Source organism: Trachinotus anak, unplaced genomic scaffold (genome assembly GCF_046630095.1).
Source record: "Trachinotus anak isolate AG129_WGS33_773 ecotype Australia unplaced genomic scaffold, CSIRO_AGI_Tana_v1 ptg000015l, whole genome shotgun sequence".
Taxonomy (NCBI): Eukaryota; Metazoa; Chordata; class Actinopteri; order Carangiformes; family Carangidae; genus Trachinotus; species Trachinotus anak.
In genome coordinates, this window is record NW_027273866.1 from 14,767,404 (window position 1) to 14,786,267 (window position 18,864).

Genomic DNA, 18,864 nt, shown 5'->3' on the forward strand with positions numbered 1-18,864 from the left:
TGGGATCCTTGAATGTTTTGTTTTTAAATGAGGTAAAATAACTAGACACAAAACTTTAACCACGTCTCTGATCTCGGGATCAACCTCCAGAGATGAAGCCATCTAATAAATAAGCCAGGTGAGGAGGGAAAGTGAAATACAGGCAGAGAGAGTGAGCACAGGGTAAATAGGAGCAGTTCCCATGACAACAGTTTCCATGGATTACCTGGTTGTTATTCCTCCCTCTGCAAAGGGACTCCAGGGGGAAGGGAAGTCATTATCTTTACTCACATCCTGTGGAAAGGCACACATGCACAAAAATAGACATTTAAAATACCTGCAATCTTTAATTTGTGGATATGTTTTTTTTCTTTTTGTACGTGCACATGAACTGAACTGATGATAGATACAAACAGAAAGTAGTGCTTGAAAACTAAAGTGAAGATGATTATCACCATTTCAGAATGAGCCTCAGTTTCCTTCCGGAGTGGTGGTTCAAACTGGAGCTTGTCGACTGTGAATGACAAAAACTGTTCAGTCTTTTTTTTTTTTTTTTCCCTTACGCACATCTTTGGCACTAGAGGGCATCAGTATGCAACACTTCAAGACACACAAAGCCTTGGGAATAGTACCAGGAACCATGGAAAACACTCTCAGTCCATTCTTAGCACACAATCACGTGTAAGAATTAACCACGAGCAGATCAACTCCTTCCATTGCAACATACCTGTCAAAACACCGCAAGCTCCCTTCACTGACTTATTGTGCTACTATGTGAATGTTTGGTCTGAAGCCTGAAGACGAGTCGGTCACCAAAGACAAACACAGATTACAACTGACACTGAGCAGATCTCTTTGTGTTGGAGAAATATTGGTAAGAGAGAAAGAAGTGCAAATAAATCATGGAGCAGATTCCTCTTAGTTTAGGTTTGAAGTCACATTCTGTCAAACTGTTGATCCCATAGAGGAGACTAGTGTAGAGTCCAGTATAAACATGATGTGATCCTGCTGCAATTATGAAGGCGAAAGAAATCAACCAACCTACCAATAAATACTCCCACATAATCAGCTTCTCATTAACAAAGAAACTTTGTATTCAAGAATTCAGACCACTTTTTTTTCCAGTGTTTTTTTTCTGCTTGAGGTAGAGCTGATAATGTGGTGCTGCTGCAGTTATTTAAAACACAGATAGCAGTGAGGTGGTGAGTCACACACACTCTCTCACTCACACACACACACACACACACACACACACACACACACACACACACACACACACACACTCTGAATTAACCCTCAGCAAAACATTTGAGAAGGTGAGGTTGAGGAATCAGGTGAGACGCATCAGTCAAACTTAGCTTCCTTGTTAGGATCTGATTAGTCATCCGTAGTTTTATTGTGTTTCAGACACCGACAGGGACAAAGATGTCACAATCAAATTATTCAACCTTATTCAAGCTAAAGCCACAGTAAGAAGCCAACCCATGCACAGGAACTCACCTCATTAGTGCCACTTAAGTCTCAAACAAAATGTTCTGCAGTCTTCTACAACATTATCCTATTTCTCAGGAAGTCGTAGGAGTGAGCTGGGGATTTATACAAACACACACTGTCTCACTACACTGTCACTAACCTGCATCCCCCCTGTGTCCCTCAGTGAAGCTAGGACTTGAGCATGGCCCTCCTTGGTGTGTCCCATTGTTTGCTTCATGTAGGAGGGAAAGTCAGACGTAATTGTGAGAAATATAGATGAAACCAAACAGGAGGTACAAACGATCACAGTACAAACAAACACAGAACACAATGAAGCACAGTGCGTATCGCGAGACAAACACGTATGATAAGGACACATCTCACCACTGGACAGTTACTACATCGACCTAAAATGATGAAATTACAAGTTCTGCACAACGACTGAGGACGACACAAACACACAACAACTTCCCTGAAGGGTTGCACATTCTTAAATGTGAATTTGAACATGAAGCTGCATCCTCTGCCAGATTCAGTCCCAACAACAGTGGACTGAAAACCAAATTCCTCAGGAAACCCCAGTGACCCTTCAGACAAGCTATTCCACATTATTCTTTTAGTACAAGGTGAGGGACAGTTAACTCGCTACTTAATGCTGCACAGAAGCATCATTAACTCTACCACATCCATTTTCTCTACTGTGAATCCCCAGGCTATTTTTATACACACTACCACATGCGTCTGGAATAATGCCAGCCAGTGCTGCGGGATTAGTGGGATGACCCTCGGACAAGCCGCCGGACCTCTTTAGACCTAAACAGCCAGGCTGGTCGACACAACAACCAGTGACAGGACGGATTCATGGGACGGGGGGGTTGATCTTGGTTGATGGGTTTTGAGCTTTTTGTTCACTTACAGTTTATCTCTGAGCGCGTCCTCTCAGCTCTAGCGTGTTTATTGGTGGAACGGATGGTGTGTCTGACTGCAGACAGGGGCTGAAACAAAGAGTGAGAGAGATTGCAAGATAAGGAAATGGAGCAGCACTTGACAAGACAAGTGCATAGTCTAGTAAAGTGTTATCAAATTATTACAACACTGATGCAGCACTGCTTTGAATCATTTGGCACAATTGTTGTATTTATCTTTGGAAACAATCTGTGGAAACAAAATCTGAGATGCATGTTGAGATAAAGCAGATCTAAGAGCTACTTTCTGTGCTGCGTCTAATGCATCATCACATTATTATGCAACCCAGTGGCTGTTTGTTTGCAACAAGCTCCATTGCTTGCAGTCAATAGCCCTCAGGGTGATTTTCATTCATCGTGGCCAAGACAGTGCCAGTGCTGTCAGGGTGAGAAAAGCACAATGGTCTTTTAAAAGGCACTGGTACCACCTCTTTGGCTGCCACACAGATGTCATGTTGAGTCCCATTGGAATAATAATGGTTATGGAGAGAATTAAGATGAAGGGGAAGTGAAATTTCAGCAAAGCTCACCTTGCATCTTTTTTTTCCATGTTGCTGAAAAAACATGCTGTTGTAATATTTACATTCACAGCTGAGTGTCTGCCAGAGTTTGCATGGAAGCTCGTTTTACTACAACAGTTGGTAGCATCAAATTTGACAGGTGCTGTTTTTTATAATCATTTTGTTGCTTCGTAGCATTTCCCTGCAATTAAACAGTTAAAAAAAACAACCACTGGACATTTCCTCTTATTTCAGTGTAATTCCATTATTGTGAGGTACATGTGATGGAATCAGAGACTACCTCCAGGTCATCATCGTCCACCTCACTGTAATGCTGGTGGTTGTCTGGGTTGTTCATCTTATCGAGGAGGTCGACAGCGAGCCTCCTTGTCAACCCCGTCTGAGCCACAAACACATGCTGCAAGAAACAAGAAAGGATTGCGAGTTATCATAAACTGCTGCATAATGTGATAATACTCTGTATCAGCAGTGTGACATCCCGAGTCTGACAAACAAGATTCATGAAACTGTGTACCACAACCACAACCTCCCTGCAGAAAGAGATCTGAGTCCTAGTTTCACTGTTCTACAGTAATTTAAACTGTTCGCATTAATCATCAGGGGCCAGGACTATTAGGCTGGGACTATCCTCAAGAGACATGAACTGTGTTCATGAGAATAGAATAGTATTTTTTGAGAAACAGCAGAACTGTATTTACAGTTTGACTGAGACCTGGAGATTAAGAACTGGTGTGAAGTGACCTTTTCCTTCCTCTTAAATAAGCTGAAGCATTTTATCTATGATATAATTAAAACACATAAATAAATAAATAAATAAATAAATAAATAAAATAATAAATAAATACTTCCTGAACTTTGAGCAACAGTTCAGGGCCAGCGTCTGACTGTGAGCCAAACAGCTAGAAATTGAGCCAAACCACACAGAAGCTCTGGCCCAATGAGCTAGATCAAGCTAGATTTAGTCAGAATGCAAATTTCTACTTGTTTGTCAGGGTCTGCTAAAGGTAACAGCTCAACAAGCAAAACAAAACAAAAAAATACAAAATTACACAGTTCTAGCAGCAACTAAAAGAATAAACTGCAACGAATAAAGAGTATGGACATGAGACTTTACAGTTAAGACAATAATTCGATTTATTACCAATAGGAGTTTTTCAGCAGTGGGCCTCTTCTTCGGGTTCTTTGTCAGAGACACTTTGACAAAGTTATGGAAGGCAGTGGACCTGGGGGACAAGATGATTTTGCTTTAATCCAATGATCATCACTGCTATTGTCTAAGAGCCAAGTAAACGGAAGCAGACTATTAAAGCCAGAAAAGCAGAGTGAATATTCTGGGGCCACTCACCATTTGTTTTTGTCTTTTAGTTTGGGAGGCTGGAAGCTACTCTTTGACATCAAAAACAAGGCCCTGGGGAAGACAAAGAAACAAGCATTAAACTGGTGGTTTATACTGAAAGAGGGAAATATACTCAGAAAGGGGGACCGAGAGTTAGGGAATGGAAAGGCTTGAGACTTATTCTAAATATAAACTGCATTTTGAATGAAACAGGATGACCATTCAAGTAATCAAAAGGCATGATGAAATATTAGAAGAACACAAAAGCAGGAAGCAGCCTAAGAATCATTTGAGGAAGCTCTGACTGATCATTTTTGAGGAAAGTAAAACATACCTCATCGGGTGTAGGTCAAACATTGGAGGCTGCAGCTCGGCCAGCTCTATGGACGTGATGCCAACAGCCCAGATATCGCACAGCTGGTTGTAGCCACCGTTCTTCTCCACAGCCGCTACTTCTGGAGCCATCCTGGATACATTCAGGGCAAGGATTCAGTGACAACTCTCCAAAAATAAAAGATGAAAGGTTTGCAAAGTGAAAACCAAAACTGATGTTAATAATGAGATACTCTATTGGTCTTTGTGGGAACACTATGTTTACTTTTCGCCCTTCGACAGTGTGTTTTAGAGGTCAGGGTCGGTGACAGGAAAGTGGCCCTGGAGCTGGTAAGGATTCAATGTCCTTCTCAAAAACACTTTTGAACTTTGAACTTTCACCTTTCAGCTGAAGCATCTGTTTCAATGTTAGCACACTGTGTCACCCCAAACTAAATTATGTTAGATACAATATATACAGACAGATGACAGGAAAATGCGTTAGTATCTGATTGAAGGTATTTACTCAATGGTTCTTTGATCAAGACTAATTCCAAAAGGAAAACACATGGTTCCTGAATCTATTCAGCAAAGCTTGTTAGGGCCTACAGGCTTATTTTACAAGGGTGACACACTCACCAATAAGGTGTTCCAATGAAGGACTTTCTTTTGGCAATGGTGGCTGTTATTTTGGCTGCAACTCCAAAGTCAGCTGTAACAAGGATTGACAGAGCTTTTCAGGTTATGTAATCTACAAACAACTCACAGCTACTGAGGAGTTCAAGTCCTTGAGAATTAAAACGATAAAGAGCAACTTACCTAACTTCACATCTCCGTTGTCTGTTAGAAGGATGTTGGCACCCTGTTTAAGAAAAAGTTTATTTTTTTATTTTTTAGTTTAGAGAAAATACATTCAAGGAACCATAGTAATATTTTAGTACCATGAGGTGAAGGCCTAAAAAACTGAGTTGGACTGATGTTGCAAAACTGGTTCATAACAAAGTGCCAATTATGTGTTAAGATTTCTCAGTAACATCTGGTCTGGTTGAAACATTAGCTGCTCAGACCTGTTATTGATCTGACTTCCAGTTAAGTTACACCAGCACAGCTTTTTGACAGGCCCACTGACGGTGTTTCTGTTGGCTGTGACTGACAGTCTCTCTAGTGGCATCCTGCAGTGAGAGTAGAGGAAACAGGAAGTGCTCACTCCGTGGAGCTGAGTAAAGATAATAGGTCCAGCCCTGACCTTCTGTGATAACACATGAGACTAAGGCTGCAGCGTGTGTGCATGCAACCAGGCAACTTCAGCTCAACCTCAAAACTGCAGTAAGTAACACCTCTGGTCACATGCTTCTGGGCAAGCACGTCCCCAGCTTATGCTTTTCCTGTGACTTCAGTTTACACCTCCACAGTGCTGTGTACTTCAGACAGACGTCAGGCCTCTGGACTGTTTTAAAGCCAACACATGCAACAGTGACATTAATTGTTTCAAGGCTTTGCCACTGCTTCTCCTTTTTGTCAGTCTCACTCCTCCCCTTTCCTTTCTTTCTTTTGATTATAAAGCAGGTCTAGGTTCTATATTAATACTGTGAAAGTATCAAAGCCTCAGTGGACGGAGAAATGCACAAAGCCTATATTCAGCAAGAGCCTTAAAATGATCTGTCAGGACTTCTGTAACTTTGTGATGTCATAACAACACAATGGCAGTCACCACTCTCAGCCATGCCCCAAGTCCCACCCACCCAGACCAACCATGCAACCTTGCTGGATTTGGTGTCTCTTGAGCGTTTACCTGAAATCTGCTATATTGTTATTCAATCAGTCAGAAAACAGTCAGCCAATCAGAAGAGAGGCTCATCAACCTGTTGTTACTAGAGCTCCAGAGAGAAGCCTGAGATGTGAAACTACATTGAGATGATTTTTGGTTCTTAAAATAGATGTCAACACTTCAAAAAGAAAAGTGTAAAATATGGGACCTTTAATCTGTCTGTGCAGGCATGAGGCAAAGAGTCTGTGTGTGGAACATTAAAATGATCGTTGCCCTGGATTAAATTATGGTTAAAAGAAAACAAAACAAAATAGCAAAGCAAAATACCTTGATGTCACGGTGCATCTTGCCCTTGGTGTGTAGATATCCCAAACCCTGCAAAGAAAATAAATGTATTTAGTATGAATTTAACTGAAATAACAAACTTTGAAATGCTCATTCAAAACATTATTTACAAAGTGAAATTACCTGTAAGGTCTCTCTGCAGACGTATGCTATCTGAAGCTCCGACAGAGGTCCTGTTACTATAACACAAGCACAGATTGATTTTACATCTGCACACTATTAAACACCATTTTATGACTTCATCTTAAAAATAAAACGCACCATGATAAATGTCCTGCAGAGATCCTCCACCACAGTACTCCATACATATCCAAAGCTTCTCTCGACTGAAGAAAGCAAAGAAAATTATTACATTAGGAAATGTTCATTTGCCAGTTTGCTAGACAGATTTATACAGCTCAGTGACTTTATGCTTCGACAGCACAAATGTTTGTCAAATGTTTCTTATTGAAAAAGTTAAGCTGTAAAAATCATCCATTCTTCCTGAAATACTAAACTTCCCCAACACATGTTAATAAACAAGAGAAAACCATGTCAACCCTCAGACAAAAAGCTAAAAGTAAGACTTGTGTAACTGTGATAAAACTCCATGATTACAGCTGTGACAGTTGGCCAGCAGAGGTGTTGATACCGTAAACTGCCTCACATTCCCAATCACAACTGTGCTACTTTTCACATCTTTTAGCTGGATTGTGGAAATTATTTTAGGTCAGGAAACAGGTCTGAGAGGAAACTCAAACTTCCCCACATAAAGCTGTGGTTCTTCCAGTAGAATGGAACTAGTTTTATAGTAACTGATGCATGGTGGATTGCTCATTAAGCTTTTACAGTCACCATTTGTTCTCTGTGTGGCGAGACTATATACGACATACCTGCTGTGATAAGACATGCGTCTCTGTGGACAAACAGCCGTATGAAACAGATCAGAGGCTCATATTCCAGTTAAACCTGCTGGAAGTCTGAGGCAGTGGCAGCCAGACCAGCCCGACTTCCTCTCAGATACCAACCACAAAACATAGGCTCCACTAAAACATGAGAGCTGCATCCTGGCACTGAAGGGCCTAGTCAGCACCAGTCGGCCCACTTGAAGACACTGAGTCATACTTTCACACACAGGTGTGACTAAGTAATTAAACATGTCATGTGAGTTTCAGGCTGTGGCTCATTAATACTTTTGACAGTAACATGTGAATTCCACCAATGTTATACCTTGAACTGGCAGCAAGGGAAGAGAAAATACTGAGGATAAAATGACAAAGCAGGACTATTTGGAGCTGGCTCTTACCAGAGGTAGCTCCCAAAGTAGGCCACAATATTGTGGTGCATGCATTCCTTCACCATGAAGATTTCCTGCTGTATGATGGAAAAGTCATCCCCTGGAAACAGAGGGAGAAATCACACAGACACATGGACAGAAAATTATTTTTTTTTTCTGTACAGGGAATTGTTTCAGTTTAAGTGAGATATTTTCCATTTGGAAGTAAACACTTCACAAAATGGTTGCAGGCACGAAATAAAAACAAGTTGGGTTATGATTCATTTGTAAAAGTTACAAAATGAAGTGATGTTTTTGACACCAGAACAAACCTTGAATTTGAAATGTTCACACGTGATACTTCAGGCTTTAGAAAACACTACAATCCTTCCTTTTTGATTTTCCAAACTAAAAGAAACACAGAACAAAGCCTTCCCTTTTGTCCCTCTGGCTATATGATTCATTATTTCATCTTGATGTAAATACAGCAGATTATAGACCAGCTAATAACAACAGAAAGAACACCTTGTACTTTTAAAGTTTATGTGGTATAGGCAAATGTCCAGGCTGCTCCCCAGTTCAGCAAAGCACTCAAACACATCCGACCAGTAGGAAGTACTAAGGCAAAAATATGTAAGCCCAGCTGCTCTCAATTGTACAGAGACACGGCGCTGGAATACATTAACAGGAGGTTAAGATCTACCAGGCCCTGCCAGTTTCAGTGCTCTATCAACAGACTGTCATCATAGACGACGGTCCAGATTAAGCTCATTTAATGGACACAATCTTTGCCAAAAACATTAAATCAAAACAGCAGGCTGCACATTGCTTGTGGTGGAAATTACTGTCAACAAACCAAATATTTTTTTTCTGCTTCAAGTGTGTCAGTTCTGCTCACTATGTGTCATGTAAGCAAGGCTGTCCTGATGGCTGAATTCTGTTATAAAAAATCATCTAGTTGACAACATGGTCAAAGTGTTTTGCAAAAAATTGGCAACTACCAACAACTATGGCCTGAGGACAAAAGAAGGTGTCTTGCTACAATACGTGGCTCCAGACGCTGAACCAGGAGGCAAGTGAAAAGAGTGATAAAGTGGCAGCTGACGGAAGAAAACATAATAAATGGAGATACCTCCTGAGCCACAGAGCCTATTTTTCAAGTACAATTGCTATACAGCAGTCCTGCTTTCAGTCTGTAAGGGAGGGGCTAGTCTCTCTCATGTGAGAGGCTGAATTGAAATGTGGCTAAAATGCCATGCAGAACTATCAGGCTGATAAACAACAAACCAACAAATTTCAATGAGCTTAGAATTTTTCCAATGTTAACTTTAGTATCAAGTAACATCAGAAGACTCGTATCAGACCGAACTGAAAGGAACAGCTATACCTACGTCCCTGTTGCCAACATTAGAGAAAATTACAAACATTGTGTTCTAGTTCAATAAATTCATCAGATCAAGGCCTCGATCAGAATATTTTTAGCTTTATCACCGCTGAGATGTTGATTATGCAAAAGTAAATGTAAATCACCAGTGGGAGGATGCACCATGAACATGTAATGGGGCAAGAAGTTTACAGTACATCTGACTGCTTTTACATAAAGCCTGGGATGCTGACTTTAATAACAGCTTGATCCAAATTTTTACTCAAATCCTCTTCAAGACTCATTGGCTCAGCACCCAACGCAACCTACAATTATTTATTCCAGCAACCCCATTCTTTACATTTCATTTCTTACATTGTTAAAAAAGATCCTTGTCAAGTCTGTAACAAGACCAGATGAACTTTGCTCAAGAACAGAGGCTATGGTGAGGTGCCAATATTTATCAGTTTCAACCCTTCCCTGGTTGTGTTTTTCAGCCATGTTTATTGTTTTAATGTGGCATAACAGGGATTTAATGAATGTATAATGGTCTTACAAAAGCGAGCGCTTTACAGCTTTAATGATGACGAATGTGAAAATTATTTCCAGCCTCAGTGAGTTCGCCACTTAACAAAAATACGACTATGGGGGAAATGCATTAATTTGTCTATAATTACATATAACTGCTACTAATGTGTAATTACATCCGTACTCATTTTAGTGTCATTTCACATTAGGAGGAACTACAGTTGATCACAGTTATTTTCACATGCATCTGTTGTCACAGAGCAAATGGTACGAGAAGCCACAAGAAATTTGGTAATTTCAGTGACATGACAAAAACAACAAAAAAAAAAACAAAAAACACACACACACAAAAAAAACTACATAACAAGTCCCCCACAATCTTCTCTACTTGGCGAGTTGAGGCCGAAGAGTGTAGCCACTTCCTCTCAGACTGAGCGCTTCCCTCTGCTCCCTGAATGTACACATCTCCGCTCATGGCATCAAGTTTCAATTCAGTGTGTGGGAAGTAAGTAAATGTTAAGTCTTAACAACTCTCCTGACAAGATGTTCTGTCAGTTTACCTTTTAAACTATATCTTTGAGAAAAAGAAGGTTATCTTTAAACTAAGAATTAAAAGTGGATCACTAATCGAGTACCATCCCAAAAACATTTCACAAAGTTTTTGCTTCTGCTCTGACGTAACAGCTCATAGAAAATACATTCAACGGCACACAGACATGAGAGACATTCTTCCACACCCAAATGGCTTGCAGCTGAATTTCTACTGGAAACTGCCATGAGGCTTGTGCCAACGTCTCAGTGACAGACACAAAAAAGTTAACTGTCACAAGAAGAGTAATAATGTTTTTTTAAAAAAGCAGCTACTAAAAGTTTCCCTCAGTGCTCAGTGAGTGAGGACCAACACTAGAGAGGTCCGCACTGATCATTTACCCTCCGAGTGATCAGATTACCCTGCTGTGCTCCCCACAGCCCCTGCAGCCAGAGGGCTTCACCACTCCTAACTCCTTTCTCCTGGTCGAACCTGTTTGGTTCCACAGTCCGCCCACAGCTGTTTACCTCGAGCACAGAAAGGAGTGACTGCTCTTACATAAGTGGGGGGTAAAGGAAAGAGAGTCCTGCTTAAACAGGATGACCTGGTCTGGGTTAATCCTTGTTTCATCTCAAAAAAAAGGATCAAGCAAATATGGATTGGGTTTTGCTGCAACTGATGTACATGTTCAGAAACATGGGAGAATTTTTGACTAGATACAGTACAAGAAAAATGACAAATTCAGGACAGGATTAGAATTTATTCATACTTTTAAAATAATGTTATTCTGAGAGCAGTGACAGCAATGTTTAAAAAAGCCAGGTCAAAAATATCTCGCTAGAAACAAATGTTACATTTGAACCTTTAATAAAACCGAGTGTTTAAACAGAAAACAGTCATGATCACTCATCACTCATCAATCCTGTTATCTTCTCTCTCACTGCTGATGTGGATTCACCGGGCTGGTGGAGGGAGGACTGGCTGGCTTGGGAGTGGGGGGCTGTATGTCTGAAGATTCTCAGTCATCCAGATCATGGTATTTCTAAGTGCTATATGACAGCAACTGGATTTACTTGAGACTCTTTAAGACATTTCAACCCTCATCTGCTTTGCAAATGTCTGCTGCTGAACAGCTGCTTTGATAAATGACTTTCATTAGCTTTATACTCACTAAGGTTTTCTTGCACTTACAGTAACATGCACAGATGTCTTCAGCTCAAGTGTATACAGTGTGCAACTTCGCCTGGTTTAACAAGGTGTCATTTTCTCCTCCCTGGCTTCTCTGGTCTCAGTGTGAGTGTAGTGGACTCTCATAAGCTAAATTCACTTCCTGGTTTTTGACAAGAGAATTGATCTTAAAAATGCTTAGTGGTCAATTAGAACCGGGTTTCAGAGATCATTCCAACAAATGATACTCACTACGACTGCACAACACATAAGAAAGTATGCATTTATAATTTCCATTTGTAGGTCACGACAGCAAGAGAAACATATCCTTTGTCCAGTCTTTCTTCCAACTTGCAGCTAAGCCCCCTGATCTTCTGTGGCACACACACGAACACACTCTAATCCCCCCTCCTCCTTTATGCCAGTAGAATATGTCAAGGCCTTCTATCAAAGCTCAAGACTTCTACACTCTGATCAGGAAGGAGCAAAAATGTCTTTCATACAGATCCTCTGGAGTTTACTGATTTAAACGCTGGACAAGATGCCACACCTGAGAAAAACAACACATGTAAACTTGAGACAAAAACAGTCCATTAGTCCCACATCCTCCCACTCACGGCCTTACACCAACAGTGACGTGATGAATGAGAGAGAAAACAAAGTGAATCAGTGAAGTGAATCTCTTCCTTCACTGACTGGTAATCAGATGAGCTCTGTCTGGTTGCCGGTGATGCAAAGTCCTCTTGGTAATCCCACTAATCTGGATCGCACTAACTCTGTCACTAGGTCATCACCGACAGACCCCAGAGCAGGACACAGTCACAATGTCATCCTTCCTCTCCTGCTTCATACACTAATTTCACCCTGCTCTGTTATTGTTTTTGAAACGACACCCAGCTTTTATCCAAATTCAACATAGTGAGCAGGAAACTGGTTAATATAACTAGTTATAATTACTATAACTTTCACATTAGAAATACATAAACAATATTATAAAACAGCAGTGGATATACCAACACATAAATATTTGCAGTCATGTGTACTGGCACTGCACAACAATATTTTTCAGTCTGTTTGGTACTTTTTATGCATTCCTTTCAAAAGCCTGGAAAATAACAGACTTGTTTTCCAGACCTTACTTTTCAGCTCTGACAAAAAAAAAAAAAAAAAAGGCTGAAAACAGAATGTTTTCTCTTCACTGTGATGAGAAAAACTGAGATAATAAGATGGTCACTCTTACCTGGTTCCAACTTTATGATCTTCACTGCAGCGAGCTCTCCTGTTTGTATGTTTCGAGCCTGGAAGACACAACAGCACAACTGTCAGCGAGGCTACAAATATCACAGTATTGTTACTATTAGTGCTTTAATTAAATTACACAACTACAAACATTATACTGCTGCAGTGAGGGAAAATGAAAGCTCAGCGATGAAGAGGGGTAGCCTTATTAATTGTAACTGAGTGCGTGTTTAAGTACTTTAACAAAGGACAATTATTAATATTTGTTGGTTCAAGATTTTTAAATGTGAGAATCTGCTGCTCTCTCTCATCTCAGCGCTGAAACAACTCATCTATTGACAGAAAAAGAAAAAAAAAAAATAATGAAATTCACTCTTCAAGCAAAAATGCAAAACATTCCCTAGTTCCAGCTCCTCAAATGCAAGGTTCTGACACCTTTGTTTATCTTTTTTGATAGTAAACTGAATATTTTTAGACATGACCATGGGCTTTAGGCAACCGTGATAAACATTTTTCACTATTTTTAGATATTTAAGAGATTAAATAATTGATCCATTTAATTAATTAAGAGCGACAATTATTGCTAGTTGTAGCCCTACTCTCTTTTCCATGTATGTAAATGGAAATGTTACCCTGGGCTCTCAGAACTTGTCACTGACTGTTAAAGCAGTTTTTTCACTAAATTCTCACCATTATTTATTGACTAAACCAGAAATTAATTGAATAAACAACCAACAGATGATAATGAAAATAATGGCTACATGCAGCCCTTGACTTGATAAAATGATCCTGCATTTTGATGGGGCAGGAGTTACAGTTTTGGCCTAGATAGACATTAAACCAATGACTGTCGTTTGGATGATCCTTTCGCCTCCGTGGGAAGTGGAGTGAAAATATTCACTGTAGTGAATATCAGCAGCTCCATCAGACAAATTCAAAATCATGTAGTGCCTCAATGATTTGTTACCTCTATTAAAGACTCACACTGGGCCAACAGAAATCAAACCAAAAGTCCTCTTAAACAGCACCATCCCCAGAGGTCATCAGGTCAACCCATGGGCAGTGTTAGTCAGCAGGGAGAGGCTGGACTCTGTCTGTCCACAACTATGACTATCAACAGACTTTTAAATATCTCTGCTGTACATAACTTCTGATTTAGTCATTCTTACAGTTGCGTATTTTTGTTCATTCTTGTTTTTCTCTTTGTTTCTGCTGTGTATTTGTACATTATCAGCTTAACAGTGTGATATCTCACTATTCCAGCACCAACATCTGTATGTATGTATAGAAATACGTCTTAAGAAGTATCCATCCATCGTTTGTGAAATTTCTCTCTCAAAGTAGGTTGCACTGACTTCCAAATCCAGGTCAAGACGGGATGCTTCCTAATCCGTGGGAGTGCAGCGACAAGACGAGCAGCTAAATCAACCATAAACCACAAAACCCTCCAGCATGGCCGGCTTTCAACACGGGGAATGTGCTGGTGGTGATTCACACATATAAACCGTAACCCACACAAAGCTTAAACTTGTTCTGCAGCTGATACCACACATATATACACACGCAATAATACATAACAGAAAACAACAACAATTCTCAAAAACATATTTTGCAAAACAGGACAGTTATTCTGCGGTGTATGTACTGTACCATGGCACATTTGTTCAGCTTTGATATTTTTACAATAGTCTGTGACTCTCCGGCCTTAAATTATGTTTAAGTAATGATCAAATAGTTTCTTACAACCTGTGTCTAGCTTCCTGAAACAGCTAAAGCAAACCTGAGAACCAAACCTAAAAAGAGGAAGTGTGAGGCTGACACTTCACACGTGTAATGCAGCAGATAAGACAGCTTGAACAACTCTAAACAATCTTTGACTGACCGAAGGAGGAGAGGAGTGTGGCATGTCACAGACCTCTGAAGAGACACAATCTGACACAAGACCAATCACCACGTCAGCCTCTGGGAGGAACAGGTGTATCTGAGCGAACTACCTGTACTGAGGATGGGACGTGAGAAACTCTTTACATTAAGGAAGAAAATATTTCCTTTCATCCAACATTTAAGAACTTCAATAAAGTTCTCGCACACTATGAAGGCTTACTGGGGTGATGAAAAACTCTTGACCTAAACATTATTTATAAAGTGAGTACAGGTATGTATTTGGTAGGAGTCTTCAGTTCCTTATTTGATATCAACACCCCCACTCATCCACATTATTCACCTTTGCTAGATACTGTTGGTGGCCTTTAATCAATTCATCAACAAAACTTGCCATAAATTATTTTTCTGGTAAAAGCATTTTAGCACATAATGTCAAAAAACGATTAAAGTAGTAATTCTAATCAAAACAAGCACATTAAGCGACATTATAACAATAAACTACACTGAGAGCCAAGATTATGACATGATAATGAAGATAAATGAATCATTATCACAGTAATAACAAAGGGCATTAATATGTGCCTCTTACATTAATATAATCGGATGTAATAAATCATCCAAAGTGAGGAATGCTGTGCACATTAAAATTCAACTGTGCACAGCAGACCAAAGGAGGACTTTTCCCAATTTGAGGTGTTTCCGCTGTCAGTGCGACGCAGAACACACCCATAGTGAAACGCATGTTTAGACAGGGGCCTGATCATATTTCAGCCCGCTGCAGCCCTCAGCCTGCGCGCTCTGGGAGAATACCAGGCGCAGCATTCCACCGGTGGCCTGTCTGGGGGTGGGGGCTGGCCAGAGAGGCTTTGTATGGAGAGGGACCATGACAGGCTGCCTGAGCTATCACACTCTGGATCAGATGGGTCATCTGTTTGTCTGTGGCAGATGGATAAGCAAGAAAGTTCTCCAGCAAAACACATTTCACTACAGCTAACAGACAGTGGGAAAAATCTGGATAAACTACCATGTTTGGCTAGACAAACTGCACAAAAACATTGATTTTTTTATGTCTCTGTTATATTTGAGTGCAGTGCAGGAACATGTTGCCTGCTATCTCTCCAGTAAATGCCAATGAAAGGTTCACAATAATTCCAGCATCTTCCCTCCACTTGATACCGATGAAGTCATGAAACACTATTGCCTTTGGTGTGAATGGAGTAATTTGCAATTGCAACAGTTCTTTGTACCGTTTGAAATGTTTAGAGTTACAATGAAACCAAGTCGTATCGTTCTTTTACAACAGAAGTGTTCTGAGTCTGCAGCAGTTCTGTTTTTAGCAGTTTAGTGTGTTTGTTAGAGCGATTACAAATGTGTACATGTGGTCAGCATGTGAAAAAACTGCACACTTACCTAATTTCATCTCATGTGTCTAAAATTAATCGTGGGAAACTGAAGGTCTTCTAAAAGGCGATGGTTCATTCTTTTTGCTCTTAACTTAAATAGATATACATGTATATGTTTGTAGCAGAATCGTCTGCATCATCATGTCCTTGATATTGTGGGCAATTTGTAAACCTAAAGATTGTTTACAAAGTTCATTATCAGTAGTTCTACTGAATACTAATGGTAAGCAAACATTCATTTTCATGTCTGCTGCTGGTTAATAACAGAATGGGTGACATGGTCTCCAGTGCAAAAAGAAAAAGTGACAAGAAGGTACAAGCATTCACTGCTCATTTCACTCGACCTGAACAGCCAAACGAGTTCAGGAAACTGTTTCAATTAACTGTAATGCAACACAGTCAGGAGAAGGCAACATGTAGGTATATCACAATATTGCAGAAAACAAAGACAACAGTAGGGATGCATCCATTATTTTCATTATTGATTCATCTGCAGACTATATTTTTGATTAATCAACTGCAAATTCAGTCCATAAATGTCATATATGGTTTTGTGCCATTTGAAAAGCCAACCTTGGAGGGATTGAGAGGTTATGATGGACATTTTTGACACATTTTATAGATCATACACCTAATTGCTTAATTGAAAAATTAATCAACAGATTAATAAATTCTGAAAAAAAGCATTAGTTGCAAACTTAACATATTACCCCACTTGTCTTATGTGACAGAATTGTATGGTTAGTGACAATATGATTTCTGCATCCTTAGCTCAGTGTACACTGTGATGTCAGGAAGGTTATTTCAGCCAATGCGGGTATTTTTGTAGCTGACAAAGAGACATGAGTGCATGCAGAAATTGGCTCGGGTTCAACAGCTACTGTAAAATGTGTTGGCCACATGTTATCACGACTCATAAAACAAACAACACGCCGCCTTAAATTAGGACTATGGGGTTGATAATCAACGTGATGGTAAACCAGTATATCTCTAGGTCTAATGACAGACTGTGGGAACCAGTGACTGAACTCTACCTTGTACACGTCTCCATATGTGCCGCTTCCCACCCTCTGGATGAGCTCAAAGTCATGCTGCGGGTTCCTCCTCTGAATTTCACCGCTTGGCCGGGGAAAGATATCCATGGTGGCTTGAACCAAACGATCCTTTACATCTAGTTGGCTCGATCCAATGTGATGCTGCTTTGGTGAAGCGAAGGTCCCGAACAGAAGTGAATCACTGTTACTCAGATGGTTCTTCTCCGTGCTCCATGTCCTGATAGAGAGACATAGGAAAAGTTTTGGAAGAAAGCATTAAGAGAACATAGGTGCAGAAACATGACAGATTTATTTATTTATGTTCCTCCAGAACAACCCAGCGGACAGAATAAGGTGGACCATGTCGGAAATATGGAGTTTCTGTCACATACCATGACATCTGTCACCCCAACAACTCTGTATTTCTTTTCTGCTCTCAAAATAAAGTATTTGAGGCTCGTATTGAAGCATACAACAACCCAGAAACCACTAAAATAACATTAGCTTGTGTCTAATGTTAGCATGGACACTGGTCATTCCAGCAAATAGCCAGATCCAGGTCTGGTCTACTCTGGATGTGGTGAGTTAGGGGCTTAGCATCAAGTCAGCTAATGCTAACGCTAGCAAACGTTAACTTAGCCTCGCCGCTGGCTCTAACTTTAACTGTGCCTACCTTTCACAACACAAACACGGTGGATGAGCGCGTCTTGCATTTTAAATCCCTTTTTCCAGGCCTTTAACTGTACGATGGCGTCGAATAATCGCCCAAAGAAAGAAAAGCGGTCCCCCTTTGTTATCGAGGAGACTGTAGTAAACTTCAGTCGGCTGCTGTTCGCTCCGTCTCCTTCAGTGCAACGGCAGCGCAGACGTTACAGCTCAGTCCTCGCCACTGACATGTCATTTCCCTCTGTTGACAGGTTTAGAGAAGCCTCTGGCTCATACGCAAAAGATTAACGGCAAGCTACATAAGTAATGTCAGGGGTTACGCTTAAATGTACTCCCAAAAAAAAAAAAAAAAAAATCACCCGAAAAAGCAACAGTCTGTCGCTAATCTCTGTTACTGGATTCAGATGCTGCATTCAGGGGCTCCTCGTAAAAGCGACACTCTCAGAGATAAATATGTGTTGTACAAAATGTCTGGTGCCACAGCCACATGTAAAAGACCAAACGGCGAAATAAGTACAGATGTATGGAGCATGTGAGGAAAGTATGCGTTATTAGGAATCGGGAGTATTACTTTCTACTTTGGCAACAGCATAGCAAGGATAAAATATTCATTTGACAGTTATTATAAGACAATGTAAACATAAACTTGTCTGCACCAGTTATTACTGAGTCTCAGCCCACAAATTTCACGAGTATTAGTATTCCCAGTCTTCTATTATGGATAAGAACTAAGTACATTTACTACAATAGTGTACAGTCCTCATGTAATTGAACTTACCCTAAGTATTTCAATTTTGTACTTATACCTATACTCAACTACATTTAAAATAGAAACGTTGTGTTGTATTTTGCTTTTTAATGAAATAACACGTCCCCTTAACTCCTCAGCACTAACGCAGCACACCTTTAGTGACAAATTATTTGTGTCCACCCCACAGCAGACGTGGACTAACCCATGTGCACCTTTCAGAGAAAGAGAGGCCCCTGAGAGCCTCCAATTGTTTGCTCAACCACCAGCTTTCAGTGTTAATATAGCACAATCTTATCGGGGCCCTACATAGTGTCACTATTCCCCTCACTACTACACCATTGCCAGT

The 18,864-nt window shown here is 40.3% G+C and overlaps 1 protein-coding gene across 2 annotated transcripts in view; it reads right to left on the reverse strand.

Annotated features, from left to right (window-relative positions):
* Window positions 1-18,181, reverse strand: part of map4k5 (mitogen-activated protein kinase kinase kinase kinase 5) — a 31,196-nt gene extending 13,015 nt beyond the window's left edge. Inside the window, exons 1-17 of one of the 2 annotated variants that reach the window (XM_071497731.1) lie at window positions 17,775-18,181; window positions 17,102-17,339; window positions 12,782-12,839; window positions 7,985-8,075; window positions 6,961-7,025; window positions 6,823-6,878; window positions 6,682-6,729; window positions 5,406-5,448; window positions 5,226-5,298; window positions 4,609-4,740; window positions 4,284-4,346; window positions 4,080-4,161; window positions 3,219-3,335; window positions 2,369-2,447; window positions 1,613-1,684; window positions 435-493; window positions 206-273 (exon numbers count right to left, since the gene is read on the reverse strand). In XM_071497731.1, the coding sequence (XP_071353832.1) occupies window positions 206-273; window positions 435-493; window positions 1,613-1,684; window positions 2,369-2,447; window positions 3,219-3,335; window positions 4,080-4,161; window positions 4,284-4,346; window positions 4,609-4,740; window positions 5,226-5,298; window positions 5,406-5,448; window positions 6,682-6,729; window positions 6,823-6,878; window positions 6,961-7,025; window positions 7,985-8,075; window positions 12,782-12,839; window positions 17,102-17,209 (1,214 nt within the window). In that variant the 5' untranslated portion in view covers window positions 17,210-17,339; window positions 17,775-18,181. The remainder of the gene's footprint in view (window positions 1-205; window positions 274-434; window positions 494-1,612; window positions 1,685-2,368; window positions 2,448-3,218; window positions 3,336-4,079; window positions 4,162-4,283; window positions 4,347-4,608; window positions 4,741-5,225; window positions 5,299-5,405; window positions 5,449-6,681; window positions 6,730-6,822; window positions 6,879-6,960; window positions 7,026-7,984; window positions 8,076-12,781; window positions 12,840-17,101; window positions 17,340-17,774) is intronic. The other variant, XM_071497732.1, reaches the window with a different exon arrangement.
* Window positions 18,182-18,864: the final 683 nt, after the last annotated feature.